Source organism: Atractosteus spatula, chromosome 2 (genome assembly GCF_055471065.1).
Source record: "Atractosteus spatula isolate fAtrSpa1 chromosome 2, fAtrSpa1.hap1, whole genome shotgun sequence".
Lineage (NCBI taxonomy): Eukaryota > Metazoa > Chordata > Actinopteri > Semionotiformes > Lepisosteidae > Atractosteus > Atractosteus spatula.
The window spans coordinates 31,482,826-31,505,320 of NC_142707.1; the positions used below are offsets into that span (position 1 = coordinate 31,482,826).

Here is a 22,495-nt window from a genome sequence, read left to right on the forward strand (position 1 = left end):
TCCTTTTATTATTATTACTACGAGATAATACAGTGAATGTTCTGTCCTTTGGATAGGTTACAGACAACTCAAGAGAAAATCAATTAATCATGTCTGACTTTGAGGGTGTAGCATTTCCTTGTCTTCAGTTTCAGATAAAAATGAGCTGAAAACCTTATGAAATAAAAATAGATCTTCCCAAGGATACAGTTTGAAGACAAGTAGTTTTGAAGGCATACTGATTAAAAGAAATAGAAAACTATATACACTGTGTCATTAGTGCCTTTCATTATGGAAACATATTTGACACAATCTTTTTTTTCAAAATACCATGAATGACATGACATTGGTATGTAACTTGGTCTTGTTCATCATATATATATGATATTACATAAGGTTCAAATCTTAATACTTAAATTAAAGATTTAATATTAGCCTTTCTAAGCAGAAAAATGTTAACCTGTCACTGTACTGTACATCAACACGAGCAGGATCACACCTGTTATGAAACTGTGGCTGAAAATGAGTCTGGCTCTTTCTGTGTTGCAACCTATGTACAAAGGAAAGGCGCTTTAGAAACTGGGGCTATTTTTTTTTGTTCAGATGGCCAAGATCTATTGGCACAGGGATTCATTTCATATCTCATCCAATGCCGGCACAGTTGAGAGTAATTTGTGAAGCAGTGTGGAGAAACCTGTATGGTTTCAGTCAATGCTGTAGTTAAAATGAGAGAAGCAGATAACGTCAGTTTAGTGAAGTCTCTTGACTTTAAATATATTTCTTATCTACAGGGGCCATAATAGGAATAACCAATAGTTCTTTTGTGAGCGATTGTGCATATTTTGCTTTTTAAAAGGGAATTGTGAATGTCCATTTACAATTTTACTTTTCACGTAATCTCTCTGTCTGTTCCCCACTCATCAGTGAGAAAAACTAGTTGTACACGAGTTTCCCTCTTTGCCATCATCTTTGATCGTCTGTCTTTCTAATGCAATGAAGAACTTCAGTTTGAACCTTCCTTTAAGCTTCTGTTTTTATGATACACCAAATTGTTGTTCGAAATAAAAGTCAAGGCTTTGTTTCTGCTTACTGACAAATGCCAAGGCCTCTCGGTGATGCTGTTACAGTACTTTTGCCGTTGGGTGAAAACTCACAGCTAAAACACACATTCATTTCTCATCCCATTTTCTAAGGTGTACCAGACCGGTAAGAGCCTAATATCATCTGTATTTTTTAATTCATGGATTTCTCTTCCCATGTGTTCAGTCATTTCTGCAGTTATCTAACTTTCCATCTGACAAATAATATATTGTATGTCTGTGTAAGTTGTTTTTTTTTGCATGATGTTTAAACAAAGTGGCTCCATTTGTTGCTTATCCAAATGCAAACACAAATTTGTGGAACTCTCAAATGGACACGGCTGAGTTTTAGCTATCTCTACATTACATGCAGAAAGTAAAGTAATATGTTTTATAGGAGCAGGCATGATCTGTTGAAAGACCATCATACAGTATGTGCCCTTGGACCCACCTGTCTCACAACATTTTTGCAAGACTGCAATAAGACATAACTGTAATAAACATTTCACAACTATAACAACAGTATTGCACTTCCTCAAAGAAAGCTGTTTTAATTCAATATTTCACATCATTCTGAAGGCATGTACTGTACCTGACCTTAGAAAAAGACTGTGCTCAGGTAGCTGAATGTGTTTTATTTACTTGTAAACTTTAAATGACATATTAGTCATAAGCCATACTGAAAGTACTGTAGTCAGTTTTCTCATAAAAGCTGGTAAGTTACTTTTTTAAACACCCCTATTAAACTGTTGTGAACTTCCTGTACATACAGTAATGTAACTTATATTGTGATCAGTTTCTTTAAAGAAAGAATGAGGTTATATTAATCAGAGCAGTTAACTTGCATGTAATTCCAAGAACAAATGTTAATGCAGAGGGGAAACACCAGCCTTGTGTTTCCCAGCTGTTAATAGGAATTTTGTTTGCATTGTTGTAGATATTCAAGTGCATCACACTGGAAGAGTACAGTAGCAGAAGCCCCATGGAAAGCTCACAAGATCTCAATGAACAATCGGTGAGTATAAATTGTCTCTGTTTATCTCCATATGTGTATGTGGTGGTACCTAATGTGATAAATATGATATGATATTTAAAATGATTAGATGGCAGTGTTATTTATCAGACTGAGATGGGAACTGCAAAATATAAACAGTCTGAATCTGTTTGTTTTTTTAATTGAGGCATAATTATGGCAACATTGACAGCTACTGTAAGTGCATTTTACAACCACTATAAAATAAAAATATGATAAAAATCACAATTATTCATTCTCCACTTCATGAAATAAAATGATTAAGCATTAAAAAGGAGCAAACTGCAGTCTTGTAGCTTATATACAGAGGCTATGTATGCAGAGGTTATACATACTGGACAATACATTTTCTGTGTTTAAGAATTTTTGGATTCCTAGATTCTTGGTGTCATATTTAACAAAACAGATATTTGTATTTAATCAAATAATTATTTGGATTTGTACATCTTGATATATTTTATATTTAGATTTAAGATACCGGGTTTATTCAAAGTGAATCACAAAATGAGACAAAAATTAAATCAAACTGGATGTTTCCCCATTTCCAGTATATACAATAGGAATGGAGACACATTGTGCTAACATTTTAGACCCCACCTTTTTCTTTATGATTAATACAAACCCATGCATTTGATGAGTTTGTGATGCTTTTAATCACTAGTGTAAAAAACAAAGCGTTGCATACTCACTGAGATCTAGAGGAAAACTGTAGACAAAAGTATTAAGATTGGACCCCTGAACTGCACTGTGCTCATTGTTTTGGTCTGAAGGCCACCCAAGCTTCAAAGTGTTTGGTGAGCAAAGTCAGTATAGCAGTGGCCATAATAAGAAGCAGATGTGGTTTGAAAAGCTTCTGCACAGTAGCCGCATGGCAATTTCAGGACTAACAAGCTCTCTCCTGGAAACGTTAGTGAACCTTGAATATTTCAGTCATTTTGTGATGATTTTGTATCACATTAAAGTTGCAAAGATTTTTTTTAATTGGAATGCATAAAATCCATACATTTATAGATTGATCCGCACTGTGAGATGTGACATTGTCGCTACTTGTGATACAGTTCCAGAGATAGAGAACAAGGGAAGACAAGGGAAGCCAAAGAGCTCTAATTGACTGCTCATTTCAAATACAGTAGATTTGTACTTTCCTGTTTATTGCTTTGCAGCAGTACAAGTTTCCATTTAAAAATATTGGGCTTTTAAATACATCAGGTATGACTACTGTATAATTATGAATTCTGCAGTATAAAGGGGGGCATCTTAAAAATAAAAAAGAGATTTAGGATATTTAAGAGCTTATAAATGCGAACCTTTCTGCCATTATAATGTGATTGTTAATAAAGCCTATGATGCTTATTTTGAAAAGAATAAATCAATGGCCTGAATATTTGTTAGTTTATAGACACCCCGCTATTATAGACCCATTTTTGTTTGTTTAAAGATCAGCCTCTATTGTTAAGAAAATAATTTGGCTGCTAGCTCACTAGTTTCGTATTTCAAAGACATTCGTAAAGAACAGGTGTAATTTCATCCTAGAGCCCTGTTTTATATAACAGCAAAGATTTTTCGTCCTAGCTATGCCAACCCAGAAAGTAACAATGGTTTTAAGTAGGGCAAGGACTATTAAATATGTTGTTTTTAAAGTTACTAAGGTGTAATGGGATAGGAGTGCAAGCCGATTCTGGCCGGGCTTAATATTTTAATTCTTAGACTTGAACGTAAACATAGTAAGTCCTGTGGATGTGTTTTTGCACAATGTTTATGTTTTCAGTTAGTTGTTAGATTTAAATTCCCACACATCTTTCATTAATGACATGATAAACAAAGCGTGGTTAATTCTGTATACTGTACCAATAGGATATGGTTTAATTAACAGCCTATTTCTGTTTGTTCTATTTTAGCGCATTCTCAAAAGATAAGCAAATTAAGGAGCATGTTTCAGAAGCATTTGCCTGCTGATTTATTTAATTTTTCTTACTTTGTAATGTTCTAAATGGGGGAATAAAATCCCTAATAATCGACACACAACCCATTAGTTACAGTAAGGCTTTGCTTATAGTACAAGCTGTTTCACATGTTCATTTTCATTGGAAGTGACTGCGTGTTTTTTTCCTGTTTTACAGTATGTCTTTCTATTTGTTTGCTTTTCTTGTTTTCTTATCTCTACATGGCTTGTCCCAGCACAGCATAATTTGTATTTTTTATGCTTTTTATAGTATTTGGAAGGGGTGTAGCAGGTGGAAATGGCACTCTATTCCCATGGACTATTTTTACTTTTCATAGCGCATTTGAATTTCTCTTTTGTAAGGGATGTGTCTTATTGCAGTGCTCTGGATGCTCGAAGAAGCACAAAAGGTATCTTGCTGCTAACAGTTCTGTATATTGAGCTCCAAAGAAAATAATTAGAAAAGTGAAAGTTAAAAAAAGGTAGAAAATAAGTCTGCCATTGGCAAATTCAACTTTGATTTCAAATTCTTTAAATCAAGAGACAGTGGTTTGAAGATGAAAGACCACAGTCATTTAGAAGAATAAACATGTTTTTTCCAGGGCTGCATAGTAAAACATTTTACAATCCAGAAACCCTTAGAACAACCTTGTTGATAGTAATTTTATTTGGTTTTTGGCACATTTGGCTTGCACATGTTCTACCTGTGCTTACCATTTTGGAAATTTAGACCCACTCAGTATTTTCAGTAAATTGCACTTTTTAGTGAAACGATAAGGCACAGGCTTCTGTAGGCTGGAATGGTGCTGTTGCGTTGAGAACTACATGGTATAATGACAGAGAACTATATGATGGGAACTGCAGAATTCTGGTGATTTTTTCAGTAGGGTGCTTTTATGTTCCTTAATTTCAACCACAATTTCCAGCTTTAATTTAACTCTAACATATCGATTTTATCAAACAATGGCAAACATATAATAAATCCATAAAAACTAGAGTTAGATAGGTTATATCAAAGAATAATAAGAATAAATAAACAAATGTTCAGTAACACAAATAAATGTTAATACAGTGCATAGAAATTTCCATGCATCAAAGTTAACATCAACGGTCCAAGCCCAGAACCTAAACCCAGTCTATTACAAGATGATTCTACTGAAATTATTCAGTTTATTACGTTTGATTGGCAGTGCAATTCATTGTCGACCTGAATTGTGACCGGAGTATACTTTATGTAAAATATTCCAATTTCATTCATATAAAATATTTAGAAAATATTGCATAAAACAAATCTTAAGATATTTCTGTGAAGTTCTGTTGGAAAAATACAGAGGATTTTGGAGAATAGCTGTTTGGACATTCAGTTTTAAACTGAATAAAGACTTAGTAGTAAAATCAGTTAAAGACTAAAGGCAAGTAATTGTGTCGCACAATACTTTGTTTATTCAGTTTGAGGAGAAGACTGAGTTATTGCATGCGCATTTCTTTCTCTGAAATAAGAATTCTAGTATAAGTACAGTAATATTTAATTTCCTCATTTATTTATCTTTTTCATTATAATGAAAAAAGCTGCTTAGTGTGAACACATTAATCCGGGCACTTGACTTTCTCACACTTACTTTTTTTCAAACTCTAACTGTTCGTAGTAATTGCTTGTTTTGCAATGCATACCAGCTGTAGTGCAGCTGTAAATGGAATACCAGTTACTGGCTAGTGTAATTTGATCAAGAATTAAATATCCTCTGATTTGACTCATATTTTTTTTCAGTTTCTCACCCATGAATTTCAACTGTACTCAAACCTCGACACTTACTATTCTAGGAATAAAAGCAAAAACACACCAGCTTTGCAGCCATTATTGTGAAATGAGTTCTGGCTTGTAATCTTTTTTTAATGTCTTCCCTTCTCGTTTTATGTTAAAAGAATGGATAGTAATGACAAATGGTGACAAAAAAATGGATTCTGAAGTAAAACTACCCATTGAGGCTGACGAAACACTTGCACCGAGAATGCAATTCATAGGTCATAATACCAAGGATGCAAAACTCCATTTATCGATGTTAGCCTTAATATTGCCTTAATATTCCCTGCTGGGACATAAATGTTAAAGATAATCAGGGTCTGTCTTGTGAGAATGTATTCAGAATAAGTACAAGGACAATATCTGAACAAAGGAGACATTTTTGAAAGTCTTGGGTTCCATCGTACTGTACCTGCCAGTCCCAGAGAGTCATCTGGGATGAATGTTAATTGGTGTCTCAGTGATCCAATCAGATGGGTTGGCATGACATGGAGCCCAGTCTGCCTGTAAGAAGAACCCTTCACTTCATTAGTCTATAATGAGATTGACAGCCACTATTGTAGGGCTTTTGTTTTTTTTATTCCAGTGACCTGTATTTACTTAAATATATTGATTTCCCTATAAATCTGAGCAGATTTTTAAGGCACTGGGTGAATCTTGCCTCAAGTATTAATAAAAGTAGTCCATTTGCTTTTTTAGATGCCTAGTCAAACGTCTTTTATATAAAGCTTCTTTCTTTCATATCTAATATACTGTAGGTGACACTATAACATTATTATTGTACAAATATATAGTATATATAATGTATAATATAATATTATATAATATACTGTAATAGTATACAGTATAATACTATTACATATAATATTACATAAATAGTATATGTAATATATAGTATTATAGTACAAATCAGCAATCAGATGAGTATTTTATCATTAAAGTATCAATAAACCTAGCAACTTCTAGCATAAACTCTTTGTTTCTGAACAGCATTTGTACCAGTTTTTCAAGCTTCAAATCTAGTCTTTCTAGATTTGCAAAATGTTTTTTTTGAAGTTACAAACACTACAAATATGTGATAATTCATATGTAGGCAGATACGCATGACACACACCTTATCAATAATACAGCACATAACAAAAAATAGGTATAACATACTTAGCTCTAGAGTGCTTAAGTAAAAGTCTTTGAGCTGGAAGTGCTAGAAGTTGGAACAATTAGTATTTTTTGTTTTAATGGCCATAGTCTTACATAGCATATAATGTAGAGTATTTGAACAGAAAGCATTTCAAACCATAGTCTCAGTGATAAACCTCCACTATGAATTTGATTCTGACTGTAAAGATTGTGAATGCCGGTACTGTAATTTGGACGTTAAGCTTTCAGTTCTAATCCACGCGCTCTTAACAGCCAGGTTTGCTTAACAGAACATGGCTCTTTCATTCTCTGCTCAGATTGCCTACTTTTTTTTTGTTAGTGTTGAAAAAAAGAAGAATACTGGCGAATACACCAGCCCCTCTTGGGCAATGCAAGCTGCAGTGGTAGTGGAGCCAAGCAGGGCTCGCGTTTGAAGTTTGCAGTGTTTTGACTAAGCCGGGGAAGGTATACAGAGTGAAAGGAGGGAGGTGGGGGAGGTGATCTGTGACCTGGGAGGGCTGCACAGTGTTTTAATGTAATGCAAAAAAAATCTTTTAGCTTTTCCGTTGGTGCTGGAATGTACCCAGAGCACCAAATTGAGTGTTGCAGGTCTCTTTGCCAGGACCACAGACCGAGAGAGTCATGAAGGGTTTAGTGTAACAAACCTAAGTTAATTTAAAACTGCTTAGGAACTGTATGTATAGTTTATATAATATATAAGGAGACTCCGCTTGAGTACTGATTCCATTAAAACTAATGTTAGAAAATTGTTTAATAAAAATTGTAAAATTATTAGTAAGGGTGGCTAATTTATTATGATTTACATTTATATTTGTATCTTCCTTGCTCAAACTTTTACTTAATTTTTCAAAGTGAACTGGCATGGTGACAAGCATTTTGCATTTTTCTGATCCATGTATTCACGATTTATGTATCTAACAATAGCAACAGTTTCATTTTCGACTTGCAATACTTTAAATATTGGTTTACTGCAATTTCCTTTGCATATGTTTATAGAATTATTTTTCTTTACTGAATAATGATATTGTAAAATAGAAAATAGAAAATAGAAAACACCTATGTCACTGCGTCATAAAAGTGACTGGAAAAAACTGTTTTTATTGCTGTGAAATTGCACATTCATTGTGGATTTTGGTTTTTGCAGTGTTTAAAACATACAGTCTTAGTAAAATGTTTTAGTAACTGTGGTGGAGATTTCTACCACATCAACAGTGAGAACAGTGGAAATATCCATAGTACCTATAAGTCAAATGAGATGAGTCAAATGAAATGCACTGCTTTTATCTTGTTATCAGTATGTAGTGGGTCTCCCTGTTGTATAAGTAACCTAACTTTCGCTAAGCCGCTGCATGTACATATCTACTGGACCACTAATAGACTGAGCTGAGAGACCCTCCCTATTGTTCTAGAGATAGAGCAAATATGCATGCTCATCATCATTTTGATGGTTGGTGGACTTGTTGTACACCCAGTGACAGCTCTGTACTCGGATTCTGAAAGGTATCTTCAGTATGGGAGGTACTGATACTGCTAATTTCTTCTAGAGATCATTTTTTGTATGTGGCTGACTGGCAGCCCTTTCATACACAGTACCTTCCACTTATCCATATTTTATTAGTCATAGGCGAAAGATGTATTTCTCTATCTACAAGGTAAGAAATATGTGAATCCTGACTGTGATGAATATAGCATGGCCGAAGATTGCGACCTGTTTTGCTTTTGCTTATTGTGCAATTTTAGATAAAACGAAATCGCACCACTTCAAAATTTAATACCATTACATACCATATTGTGCCACACGTACTAGTGATTGAACATAAAATGTAGGCTTAATAATTTCACTGCTTTAGAATTTGCAATGCATGGTGTAGATGACCTGATTTATTGTATTATTTATTGGAGATTGCATTAGCTTTAAAATAATTCATACAGAGAAGTGGGAAAGGTGATTAAAAACCGATGCAGCGATACAACAAAATTAACCCATGAAATGTTCCCTTTGGAAGGATCTGTAGTAAAACAACGTAAGATTCTGACATGTGCTGTTTTCTTCTTCCACTGACTTTTTACCATTCTTTCTGTTGTGAAACTGCAGTTGATTTATTTTTACTTTAAGAAACCTATTCTGAGAACTGTTTTCTTCTCTTTGGCAACATGTTCTGCGAGAGCAGAATAATAATTCATAATAATCCTGATAATAAATAAATTAAAATCACTGCTGACAGAGGCCACACACGGAGCAGAACCTCAAAGTTAAATCGAACTGAGGAATTAAATAATTCCTCTGTATTAAGATCAGCTAAACTGTAGCAGCAGAAGTGCTATTAACAAAAACACTGTTAAAAACCTGCTGAAATAATTGCTAAATCACTTCAGAAATTGTGGAGATGTACAGTAAGTACACAGAAAATGCACTGTCATGTTTTTGTTCTGTTTTCAATAGGATGAACCACTTAAGGACATTCATTTTATTCTTAAACCACTCCAGTGTACTTCGATCTTTATCCTGCTAAAAAGATCTGGAAATATTTCACTACTTTTCTATCAATTTGACAAGCTTACCTGGTGACGAGAAGATGAACAATAAGATAATGGTGCCGCCATCATGCTTGACAGTGGGGATGGTGTTGTCATTTGCATACAGGCTCATTTAAATATTTTCTCCTGTCTTAGCCACTGAACTCTGTAACTTCTTCAACATTACCATTGGCCTCACAGTGGCATTCCCAAGCAGTTTCCTCCTTGCAGTTCCTGGTGCCTGCCACCTCTTAATGATCAGCCTCACCATGCGCAGAGAGATGTTAACTGTCTTTGAAATGTTTTATACTCTGACATGAGCCTTTATATGACTTTATGTTTTGAAAACATTTTGGCCTTCACAGTTGAATCTCTACTTGAAATTCACCCCCTGACTGAGAGGCCTAGGAGAGATTGGTGTATCTATTCTGAAACAATGGGAACCAATTTCATCGCACACAGACACAAACAGTAGCCACTCAACTAATTCTGTGGCTTGTTAAGGTGATTTTGTTTACCTAAATTAATTTTAGGGTAAGATTTGAATTTTTATGCAACCATTACATTTTTCTTTTATATAAACTATTTTCTTCTTGTTTTTTGCTTTGAATTGTGGGGAGTACTATACTAACAAAACATATGAATATACTGTAACAATTAGAAGAAAGTAATTCATGTCTTCTTCATAATGTTCATAAGCTTTAAAGCAACAACATCTGGAAACTGTGCAAGGGTCTGAATACTTTTGCAAGGCACTGTATATACATGTAGTATTATGCATTTGGTTCAATTATTGTATGTTCTGAATGAGCATTCCTTATGACAAAATCCAAGAATGAATAATCCATGTTTAGTTGTTGAAATACAAAGCTAATGTTTTCCACTAAATTACAGACATATAATCAAAACAATACACAGAACAGGGCATTCGTGATTTTCATGTTTATGAAGACCTGATTAAGACATTAATCAGACTTTAACAAACCAAAGACAAAAATTGGGAAAACATTATGTAAAGTTATTGAATTCAGCAAAGTTTTCACTTCACAAGAGGGTAAGTGGGAATTATATTCAATAAAAGCTGCATTTGTATTTTGCCAGGCCTGATTTATATATACATTTAATGGAGAGTTTATTTAATAAAGCAATTACTTTTATTCTCTGAAGGAATAGGTTCTGAGTATGATTCAGTTAATGGCAGGTTTTTAAAGTAATTTGTTGAAATGTATTCAATTTGTTTGTGAACCTTCTCTAGGTGTAAATTGCTTTTTGTTGTATTATATTTGATTACAGGACAGTATACTTTCAGAGAATAAGGCTAAATGTTTACCGTAACTAAGTTATTATGCAGCGATTACATTTGATGGAGGGCAAGTTCGTTTTTTTATGGAGTTCTAATTTGAAAAACTTCACTTTATTTTAGGAAATGGCTCTCTGTATTTCTTTAACCACCTATTGCTTACTTGGCAACAGGAAGGAGCCCAGTACTAATATGATTTTTAGTAATGGTGGTGCATATGAGTTGGCTCTGATTGATAAGAAAGTTAAGCAAACTTGACAGGTTTCTATGACACATGCAGTACTTGTGCCCCAATATTGCAGAGGCTGGAATCTTATTAACATTATGGAGTTCATCAATGAGCACATTTAACTTAAGGGGTTGATCCCCTAGTGACATTATGATTGCTGTAATTTGGAAATTTTACTTGTGGGAAGACCTATGTTGAAAACAAATTTAGACATGTAAATTGCCTTAATACAATTCTTATTTGCATGTCAGGATTTAAAATGAAGTATACAGAATGGGAAAGGTAACTTAGAAATGGCAGTTACCTAATAAATTAGGTAATACTTTAGACTGGGAGTTTCAAATGTAATTTGTAGTTTCTTATGGAAAGAAGAGACTTGCTACTAACTTAATGACAAGTCTGGTAGTACCTAGCCTCAACAAATGACAAATTGGTTGTGCACTGTCAGGTTATTTTAATTTGTGAACACTTTATTAATGCATATTTAAGTGATAGTTGCTTGTTTGTCATGCACTTATAAACACGTATATGTGTTTGCAGAATAGGTGTCATACAGGTGGCAGGGGGGTATCTGAATCTGCATGGATATGCATGTTGTTGACTTACAGTAAGTGTCCTGAAGCATTGAAAACAGTCAGGAACTTTACTGACATGCATATATGTATTTTTCTACTTAATGGTCTTACAGTATTTTACAGTGCTTTGAGATGATGCATCATGAAAAGTGCTATATACAATAAGGATTATTATTATAATGTCATCTTGCTGGGGCTACAGTTATGTAGGTGGCAAGGGCAGCACAGCTCGTCAGTTTTAATATGTGTTGATTTTCTGTCTCATTTCAGTAATTTAATTTCAATTAGGCCTTGCGTTTAAATTGATAATAAGATTGAAAAATAAAACCTTGCTCTTTAAATTCCTGAGGGTAATTCATATTGCTGGATGATGAAACTACAGTATATCCTGCCTTTACTATATCTCATGCTACAAAGCCTTACAGCAACCTCAGTGCTTTATTGTGAACAACTATTTGTTTTTTCACATTTGCCTAACAGTTTTCTCCATTGTTCTCTTGAAGCCATTGTCTTCAGGGTTTAATTTTTCTGAGAGTTTATAACATTCATCTCAGCAGAGGGTAACTGTTGAAACTGTAGCTCTGAAAGACCTGACTTCCATTTTACCCGAACAGATTTCATTTTCACTGATATGTTTAAGTAATGTGTAGGCACTCACCCCAACATACTGTAGGTTATGCTGTATGAATGCGGGTTAGAGCTCAGGTCATGCCAGTCGCCAACTGTGCCAGCTGTTCACCCACGCTTTGGGAATCCCGGTCACAGTGGGCACAGTGTCCCAGCAACACCGTGACCTCTGCAGCCTCCTGGGTGCTTGCAGGCTAGTGGGGTGGGTGAGGAACATGCCCCTCCTAATGGGTGCTGAGCCTCTGGTAAGGAAGAAAAAGAAAGTATGGATACATGATCATCATCATATTTCAGCGCCTTCCTGGAAGCTTTTGTAAGCATTAGCCATTGTTATACAAAACAATCTGTTGGCATCATAATTAATAGCATTCTGTTGCCTGTGACTTCATCATGGTGGATTTCTCTAGTTATACCTCATAACAAACTGACAACTGAGCAACGTCCAATCATATTTTGAGAGGTAAGTCATGTGAAATTACAAACACGAAGAGCAAGAGGAATAGCAATGGCCCTTTTCTACATTTTCTCTTTATGTTAGAAAGTCATAATGATCTTAATAATTATGGGTACGTTATTTATATTCATAAAGAAATATACAGTAATTCTCCTGTCGATTATTACTGCTATAAATAAAATATGCAAAAATGCAAAATGGTCACTGTCATCAAACTCGGCAGCAATATCAGGTGGCTGTGGACTTCATGGTCTTCTTTTTTAACCATGACTCTGGTAGAGTCATGTGACACATCAGGACGCTGACTGGATATTGCATGGAACTTGTCGCTTGGAATAGGATTGCTGTCTGCTCTGATGGATTGTGCTGTCAGCTGTTTACTTGAGCAATGACAGTAGATTCCTGGGTGTGTCATTCAGGGCAGTCTGTGTGGGATATTGTCGTATTGGATAAAAGTTTGCCGAGTAACTGCCTCAAGTATAAAGGGTCTAGCACAAGAGTTTACTCTGGCTTCTAAAAGACTACTCTTTTTTTTCTCCAAAATGTCAGTATTTCAGTTTGAGCATCTGTTAAATGTACGCCCAGGTTAAATAAAAACTTTGTCCCGCATGCTTGTCAGAAATTTCAAACCAGTGCTTCTTCTTCCTACCCAATGGAAATGCGTCATCAGGTAGTAGGTTTGTAACTTTTAGCTACAAGGTACTTTTAACTAACAGGTGGGTTGAAGTCTGAGTTTAATTTGAGCCTTAGTCCACATCATTACGAGCTATAGATTAGTTTAGTAACTCAGTAACACTTTGCTATACTGTGTACATGTTTTAGTTATTTACAGTATATTTCACCACAGCTCATATAATTATGTTTATAGAGATATTTATGATCATCGATCTTTTCTTACAAGCAAAATCTGAATTTCTAATGTATGAATGCAAAGTTGATTATAATTATAAGTTATTATAAAATTATAAGTTATAAGTTTATTTTACAATCTGCCACAAAACACCAGAGCAGCTGGAATAGCTATTGAACTATACAACAACTAGATTACCTTCCTACTTTCCTGTGCTTTTGAACATGTATTCAAAAAAGAAGCACAGAAGAAGAACAGTATAGAGCTCTACCTTGCACAATATAAGTCTTCACTAACACATTGCTCTCTTGTTATGGATCAACTGAGCTTCAGAATAAAACAGGAATCACAAGAGATCAAGAAAACAGAATTCAGTGCATCTGCTTTATTTGAAAAAGAAGTATTGTGTATAATTAGTATAGAAGAGTGGTTCCGTAAAAATATCATATTTTATTTCAGTTTTCATTTTTTAGCAGCACTGTTCACCATTCTAACTGGTGTTGTAAGAAAAGCAGGTTGCTAAACAGGAATGCAGGAATTTTTAGCTTGTAAAATGATTTGTATATAATTATTATTTGTATATATACAAGGTAAAAGTTGTACAGATTTTTACATGTTCACATTATATATCTGAGGTACAACCTTCTTCATATTTTGGCTTAATACAGTATGTTTATGAACATACCCAGGATGAAAAGTCGACATTATTTTGACAACCATTTTAATTTTGCTCTGCCATGTTTTGTGTTGTAAAACACATCTACTCAGGCATTCTTGTGTTAATGATCTTCTTGGATCTATTATAAAGAGGTGTAAGAAATTATTTTCACTAAGGTACAAAAAAGGTTAGAATAGCATTTGAAAAAGTCATGTTTTTTCACATAATAATGCTTGAAGAATTAAAGAAGATCTGAAAAATTCTGAAGATTATAATGAAGATCACAATGTTTGAAGAATAAAATAATTACATTTGGCAGAATTAATTCAGTACTAGATTATCAAATCTGCTCTTCTCTACGACTGTATGCCATGCTCTAATGAGATGCTGTAGGTTTTACTGTGTAGAATGTAAACTGATACTACCTTGATGAAAATATTAGTCATTACGTGAAATGTTGGGTTCGACAAATCTTATTTTTTCATATCAGTATCACAGACTTGCATTTCATTTAATGAAAAGGAATGATGATTCATTCTCTTTGTTGTGCATGCTATCTGATACTGTGTGGAGGTGTCTTTCAGAACTGTGACTGCTGCCTTTTCAAGAGAAGGTGCACTTTGTGGAAGCATAGAGCAGATATGGCCATTGGCCTTTTCAAAAACAGGACTCTGTGCCTTTGAAGTGTCAAAGATAAAGTCACACAGGAAGCATAGCAACAACTTCATAATTTAAATACTCTCCGTTAAATGTGTTAGAAATTATGTTTTTCATTAGCTAGTCTTACAAGTACATTATTTAATGCATAATGTATTATTATGCTGCAGAATATTTGAATTTCAAAAGTACAAAAGTTCATTGTTACATAATTGATTTTTGTGACATTGGATGAAATTTTAAGATCATGTTAAAAGCCATCGTTCACATTTTATTCTCCACAGTATTTAAATATGAATGGTACATTGACAGACTCATATCTAACTGCTGCTATTGTTCAGGAATTACATAATGTTGCCTTTTTTTCCAGCTCAATAAACATCTAAAATCAATGAGACAAAACCAATATTGGATTTCATTTTATGTGCTTGCATGTATTATAAAGGAAAGAAAGAATTGTACATTTCACTGTGTGAATGACTGAACTAAGAATAACATTTTTTGTCTCTGACTATGTTAAACGTTCTTCAGCACAGTTTTTCTAAATTGATATCATAGGAATTATCACGATACATAAATCATATACAGTACAATAAACACAAGAGAAGGATACAATACATTGTCTTGATTATTGTTTAAAGTTCGTAAATCATTTTTAACGTTTTTCATTTTGTGAAATGGATCGTTAACACTGTTCATGTGAAGATTTGTTTTTCTTTTCTTCTTTTAACATGTCTAGTATTTGCCTGTTTTTCTTCTAACACAGAGTCTTTGTTTTTTGTACTGTGAGTAGATTTTGCTTCCCTTTTGAACTGAAAGGAGCAATGAAATACTTAAAAGCTTGTTTTCAGAACACTACAAGCACTCGATTCTGACATGGGCCTCTTTTCTTGGAATCTTTGTTATGTTTTATAACTCTCTGTGAGGGGCATACAGGGCTAAAACATCCAGTCATTGCTTATTGAGAAATAGGAACATTATTTCTCGTCTCCTTTTTTCCTGGTGGATTTAATTTATGTTGCAGGTTTTTCCACCTCTTATGGTTATTTCTGCCATAATGTATGTGGTTGCAACACTGGGGCAGCCCCAGTATATCCAAAATGTCAACTTGATGGGGAAGCATAGATTTCTTTCGAATTTAGAGGAGCACTCCTTGTGGCTTTGTTGAAGATATACAATACAGTACTGCAGGAGCATAATTCAACTGCACTACTACCTAATCCAAACTTCTGGACTACAAATTATTATTATTTACATTTATGTTATATTTAAAATTTTAATGACCACCAAAAGCATTTTCCACAAAGTATGAACACTTTTAACAAGCTGTCTCACTGTGCCTAATAAACAGAAATGAAGAAGCCTTACATATGCTCCGTGTATTTTGAATGTGTACCACAATTTACTGTATATACCAAAAAACAGCAAAGTAAGGTATTCCTCAGGGGAACAAAGAGATACTTTGTGTTTAGTGTGAGTCAAAGATGACCTTTTCCAAGCAGTCACCTTTCTTGTTAATATGAAGGGAGAAGGTGCTAAATAATGCACATCCCACAGTCTGGACTGAAACCCCAAAAAGTCCGATGTCATCATCAGCATTATTTAAAAGATGGCACGCACGTTGACATCTGGGAGCCAATTCATCATTTAATTAAATTATCCTGTAATGAATATCTCCAGTAATGAGATTAATTTTAATTATTAATCAGGCGCTGACACAGGCACAAGACACCATGAATTAATAATGAGGGTTTTGTCTGTTCCATTCTAAGGAAGGACCTCCTTTAATGCAAGAGTGCTTTTTTATATAAAGTTACTTTGGGTTATTGAAGCTATAATCTATGTATCTGAATTGATTTTACTTCAGAATTATTAGAAAAGAAAGAAAAATAAACTCTTAATGCTGTTAGTGCTGCTGTTCATTATTGTGTTCGGATGTAGAGTAAGGCCTGGGTCATATTTCCATCTGTCAGAGAGAGACTCTTTCTTGTTAGCAGAGAACCTCAATGGAATATATGTTACTTTGCCCACAGAAGCCAAGTTGTCATGGAAACAGAGAGCTGAAAAAAATGAAAAGCAGAGTCAAAAACTTAAACTGACAAAAAAGCTATTTTTGTGTCTCTGAATGATTTTTGTAAACGTTACATTTGAAAATAATTCAGACAAAATGTAGTATACTGTAAGTCTTTTCTCCTTCCTTCCTTTACAACACCAGTTCATACAGCTTGTACAATTACGGATGACTATTATTGCAGGAGTTTATAGGAATTCTCCTCAGATGAAGGCAAGCATAGGTTACACTCCAGACAGGGCTTTTATAGCTATGATCAGATTAGACTAACCAAGGGCAGAGGAGGCCAAATGGTTTACAATTAACAACATATGTCGAGGAATACGTTTCACAGCCAATCTAGAAGAAAAATCCTACATTCGTATCCATCAGTGAACTTTAACTTGTCAACTGAAATAAGTTATGTACCATAAATAGCAAACATGCAGTCATGCTCTCTATAAATACTGAAAAAAAGTTGGACTGGCAACAAATTTTTCAATATCCATTTTCTTTTAGCATAATCCAAACAAGTAAATATATAACTGTTTGTTAGTAAAGTTGTAATTTACTAATCTGTATAAAACTTTCCATTTAGAGCTTTTTATTATATACTGTACCTGGTACGCAGCTCTTCAGACATACTGTATGAATTTGATTATTCATTAACCAGTGAAAAATAATTTTTGAATGAGAGGTGCAGATAGTAGCGTGTAACAAAAATTGTGTGCAAGTCCATACGTATTCCTCCAAAGCGAAAGTTAAAATCGTTTGTCCATTTGATACAGTATATAAGGATATACTGTAGCAAATAAGCTGTGTTGCTGCTTTTCTGTATGACTGTTTTTATAAAGGTAAGCAGCTGTATGAAAAATTGGATCAGTGTTGAAAATGTTATTTGCGTCATAGAACCAAATACAAAAATCAGACTTTGAAAAGCAATGTTATTTAAGAAGAAAATAAAAAAATACAAAGTGTAAGATATTGGTTTCATGCATTTGTCTTATTCTGTGAATGTAAGTAATTGTTCAAGACACGGAACTCAAAGCGGAGGAGTATTTGGGTTAAGTGTCCTGTCTTTCGCATTCTTCGTCTAGATGTTGCTCAGGCACGCATTGGTTTGCGCGAACTTCCTACTACGAAAATAAAAGGGAAATTTTTTGTAAAGAATAATAGTGGGGATAGTTTTACACCACCATAGGCATGTTCAAATGCAGGGGGTGTAACAATGTATTTTACATGAAAGGAAGAAGATTAAATTACCTTGCTGACAACAATTAAAACAAATGATGCTGAAGGCACAGGATGAGGTGGTAAATAGGACTAAGCGATTGCACAAGAACATTCTTGGCAGAACGTTGGAGGGGTTATGATTGCAGTGAAGCTAAAAATGGGGAAATTACCTGCAAAGCAAAAGAAGGTTATGCCTATAATGATGACTGGATCTAATCACGTTTTGCTAGTGAAGGGCTGTCTTTCAAAATGTAATAATTTGAAACTTTTAATATGAATTAAGTTTGCTCTGCAGTTGTTTTTAATCATTAAAACTATTAAACATGTACTGATATTATTTAATTTAGTCTTTTCTTTTTAGCTTTCTAATGAAAATTGGCCAAAAAAGTATTTCAATAAAATATTTAATGCTGTGCTTTCCTTTCTTGGCAAATATATGCCCATGGTTTACCTTACGAATATTAAGGTTATAAGAAACAGGGATGTACTGTATTCAGGCATTTGGTCGCTTCATACTTGTCTGGTTGTTGGTAGTTTATTGATACAAGAACTTTATTATGTATGGTATTTGAGTTCACCAACAAATCACAGCCTTATGGAAGTGTATTTCACACTGTATATGTTTCCCAGATTATATTTCCTTTCGTTCCTTGTCAGTCTCTTGATGGAGTGTGTAGAGCACACTCTTAAACAAAACCAAATAGCCTACATTTGCTGCAACCAAAAAGAAAAATAACTGTGGAAATAAAACAAAGACAGAAAGCATTTTGCTTTCATTTGTTTCATCATGCTCATGGTCAGAGTCTGAAGAGGGTTCATATAAAGTGGAACGTTTCCAAACTAAACACCACACATCTAAAACTGGGAATATGATTTTGGCTTCATGGAAGTGAATTCCATTAATGTTTTTGCCTGTATTCCATTAGGCCTCTGGCCTCTGCTTTAAGTCTTGGCCAGTGATGCTGTTTACCTTTGAGAAATTCAATAAGAAAGACGGAGGTTCTGCTGTTAATACTTTTTCAGCCCTAATTGTTTGTTGATTTAGAGACAGTTGTGCCATTCTTCCTGTTTCTTCCTGTACAGTCCTTACAATTCTTGAACTTTTTAATACAACCATTTGACAGAAGGTGTACAAGTTTTTTTTATATCCCACAAATTAATCCACTTTATTTTGGTTCATTTATCTGATGCTTGCATCCAAAGTGACTTACAGTACAGTACATATGTATACATTTATATATGCATACATGAGTACACATTTTTCTGAAACAATTTAAGCAAAGCGCCATGCTCAGAAGCACAACAGCAGTGCCTCACTTGGGATTGGGTTTTAACCCACAACCTGTCAGTTATGAGGCCAGAATTCCATTACTCCACACTGCTGTATCTAATGAAGTAGGATACTTGGAATACCAATAGTATGTTTGATTTTTAAGTACCATTCTAACATATTATTGCTATAGCTTTCAACAGACTTCTTACAGAGTATAAATATTTTAATAAAGATTTTCGTAAGGCACTTAGGTTTTTGTACTACTTGGGAAGCTCGTACATCTGTCATCCTCATAGATTTACATGAAAATTTTAAATGAAATTTGATTCCATTAGGAATATTTTTTCTTGAAAAGCGGCTTTGCACTTAAAAGGGGGGAGAGACCATTTCAATGAATAGGCTTGCACAGCCTTTTTTTTTGTCCAGGAACTAAAAAAAAAAGGTTTCACTGACCTTCTGTACTGCATTTAATGTTTACGAATATCACATTTAAAAAAAAGTTCTCAAGTAACATGCAAATTATAACTTTGTTAAAACACCCAGATTCAAGAACATCAGAAGGTATTGTTTAAAAATATAATAGAATTGTTTCTCCTGATTTTTCTTACTTCAGAAAGGCATTTCTGTGCTGTCAATCCAGATCAGAAATCTAGCCGGTATGAAAAAGTGAAAGATTTTCTTCACCATATACATAACTCATTTTATTGAATCTTATTTGCGTGATATTAAGATTTGTTCAGTATGCGGGGAGGTCAAAGTATAACAAGAGTTTTTACAAAATAGCGAAAGCTGCAGGAATATAGTAATTACCACACAAAGACCCTGCTTTTCTGAGTCTGCGTAGCTAAACTAGGGTTCTTAAGCCTAGACAACTGTGCGAAGCACCTGTTTTACACGGAAATGAAGGATTTGAAAAAAAAACAAATTAAAATATAATAGGGGTGTTATCTTCTTTATAAAGGAAGTAATTTGGTTCTCAATGATCCTGTAAGAGAAAAATGTGTTTTGCCCATGTTGGTCAACCTTAAATTTAAAAGTTTTTTCCTCTGCTCTTTATTAAATGAATTAAATGAATATATACTTTGGTATAACCTTGCATTAGAGACATAATATATAAGGAACGCATTGCTAGCAGCGTAAAGCCACACTGAACATTTTGGTTATTTGACAGATATGTACAGTATGTTTAGGTTTTCAGTATTAACGTACAAACAGGAATGAAGCTCCTCTAATTGTTTATTCTGTTCTTTACCTTTTATATCAGTTGTTTATCGGTAGAGAAAGAAAATATAAACGTTTGAAATTACAGTATCTACAATATAATGGTCATTATTTGGGGCTGCTGGAATATTTTATTTCAGTACTTTTTTATTGGGTGTTCATTTTAAAGTTAATGTTTCTGGAACAGCACATTTTACTTAAATGTGGTTATAAATAATAAAGTTGTGTATTCCTAACTTTGGGGAAACCTTAAAAGTATCTTGTATACAAATCTTTAAAATCGTTTTTTTTTCTCTTAAAAGTTAATAGAACTAGGTTTTTACTTTGGAAAAATGCCATATATGGAGGTTTTCTTCCGGTTTTCCTGTTTTCAGATGGAAATTGCAGAAGTATGTACAACAAAACCTTGTCAGGGATATAGGTCTTTGGATGGTTTCCATTTCTCTTAAAAAAGCTGAAACAGAGCACTGTAATAATGTAAATTACAGGGTGTTTCAAAGTCACTTAGCCTGACCAGTTCGCATGTACCAGAGGGAAAGTTATTTGCTGTAGAGCTTTAAAACTTGGCAAGAGGAAACAGCAAGGGACAGGGAAGTGCTGGAATAGTTGGCATTATACATGAGGGGTTCTACCATTTCATGTCTGTCCACTCGGCTACCTTCTTCTCCTTTATAGCTGCTTCCTGCCAAGTTTCATTGCTCCGTGTCAGACACTTTTTTTTTCTCAGAATAGCTGAGGTAACTTCTGAAGTAAGTACTCAGTATATTTATATGTTACATGCTTTGTTCTAACATGTTTCACAAGAGCAGAGAGCTTTTGCGTATCTCCTCGTGTTTTTGCCAACAGATATCAAAAAATCGCTTTCGTACAGGGTTTGTTTCGTTCATTTTCTTTGCTGATTATTTTATTTTATTTATTTATCATGTTTTGGTATAAGTGTTCATCCTTTTGGTGTGCATAGCCTTTGTTTATGCCTGTAAAGGTAAAATACCAATTTTAATAATTTCACCACTCACATTCATATGTCTAGATGATGTGTGTTTGTTTTGGTAGGAATGGTACAATAAGATTGGCTGCCAACACAGCTATCATGTTAAGTACTGTACTAAGCTGGGTAACCACTCTTGCAGAGAAGCCCATTGTTTGTGGTGATAAAGAAAGGATAAGTAACACCGTGATACATTCTCAATTTGTTATTGAGGCTTCAAACTCCCTAGTATTTAATGTTTATAATTACATGCAAGTACTCACATAACTCTGTGGTGCAGGCCTTTATATAATATACTGGTCTATATACACAAAAGTCAAAGATCTTGTGACAGAAGCATAGCAGGGAGAAATCTGTAGTTCAGTTGTTGGGAAGGTTCTTCTTGTTAGGTTGAGCAATATGTTAAATTAGGTTTGGTTGGGATGATTAAATTGTATTCAAGACTATCTAGGCTGGAACAATTAGGCGATTTCTGAGTTGTTGATGATGATGGTCGTTAGTCCAGCTTTTCCGAAACAAATACTGTATTTGGTTATTGTGTTATTTTTTAAAATGTGTTTTACATTTTAAAAAATGAACCTAATACTCTCAGTTGGCATTCCTTGCAGTAAGTTATTTTGAGAGGTCAAAACTGTCTTGCAGTTTCAGATAACTCCCACGTAAAGATAATGATCATATTTAAACATTTGGTTGAGAGTAGTTAGGTCATTTCTTGCACTATCTTTGTTAAGTACTTTTATGAATTAGAGATATTAATGGGAATCTGTGTGTATCATTGTAGGATGCAGAGTTGTTTTGTACAGAGTGTTTACATACATTATTTCCTTAAATGTAGACCTTTAAAATTTTGTACAAATGTAGCCACTGAGTA

At 34.2% G+C, this 22,495-nt stretch overlaps 1 protein-coding gene across 3 annotated transcripts in view; it reads left to right on the top strand.

The window, feature by feature from the left end:
- Positions 1-22,495, top strand: part of eya4 (EYA transcriptional coactivator and phosphatase 4) — a 90,740-nt gene that overhangs the window by 3,257 nt on the left and 64,988 nt on the right. For all 3 annotated transcript variants that reach the window (XM_088931534.1, XM_088931550.1, XM_088931542.1), the window contains exon 2: positions 1,996-2,073. In XM_088931534.1, coding sequence (XP_088787660.1) covers positions 2,041-2,073 — 33 coding nt within the window. In that variant the 5' untranslated portion in view covers positions 1,996-2,040. The remainder of the gene's footprint in view (positions 1-1,995; positions 2,074-22,495) is intronic.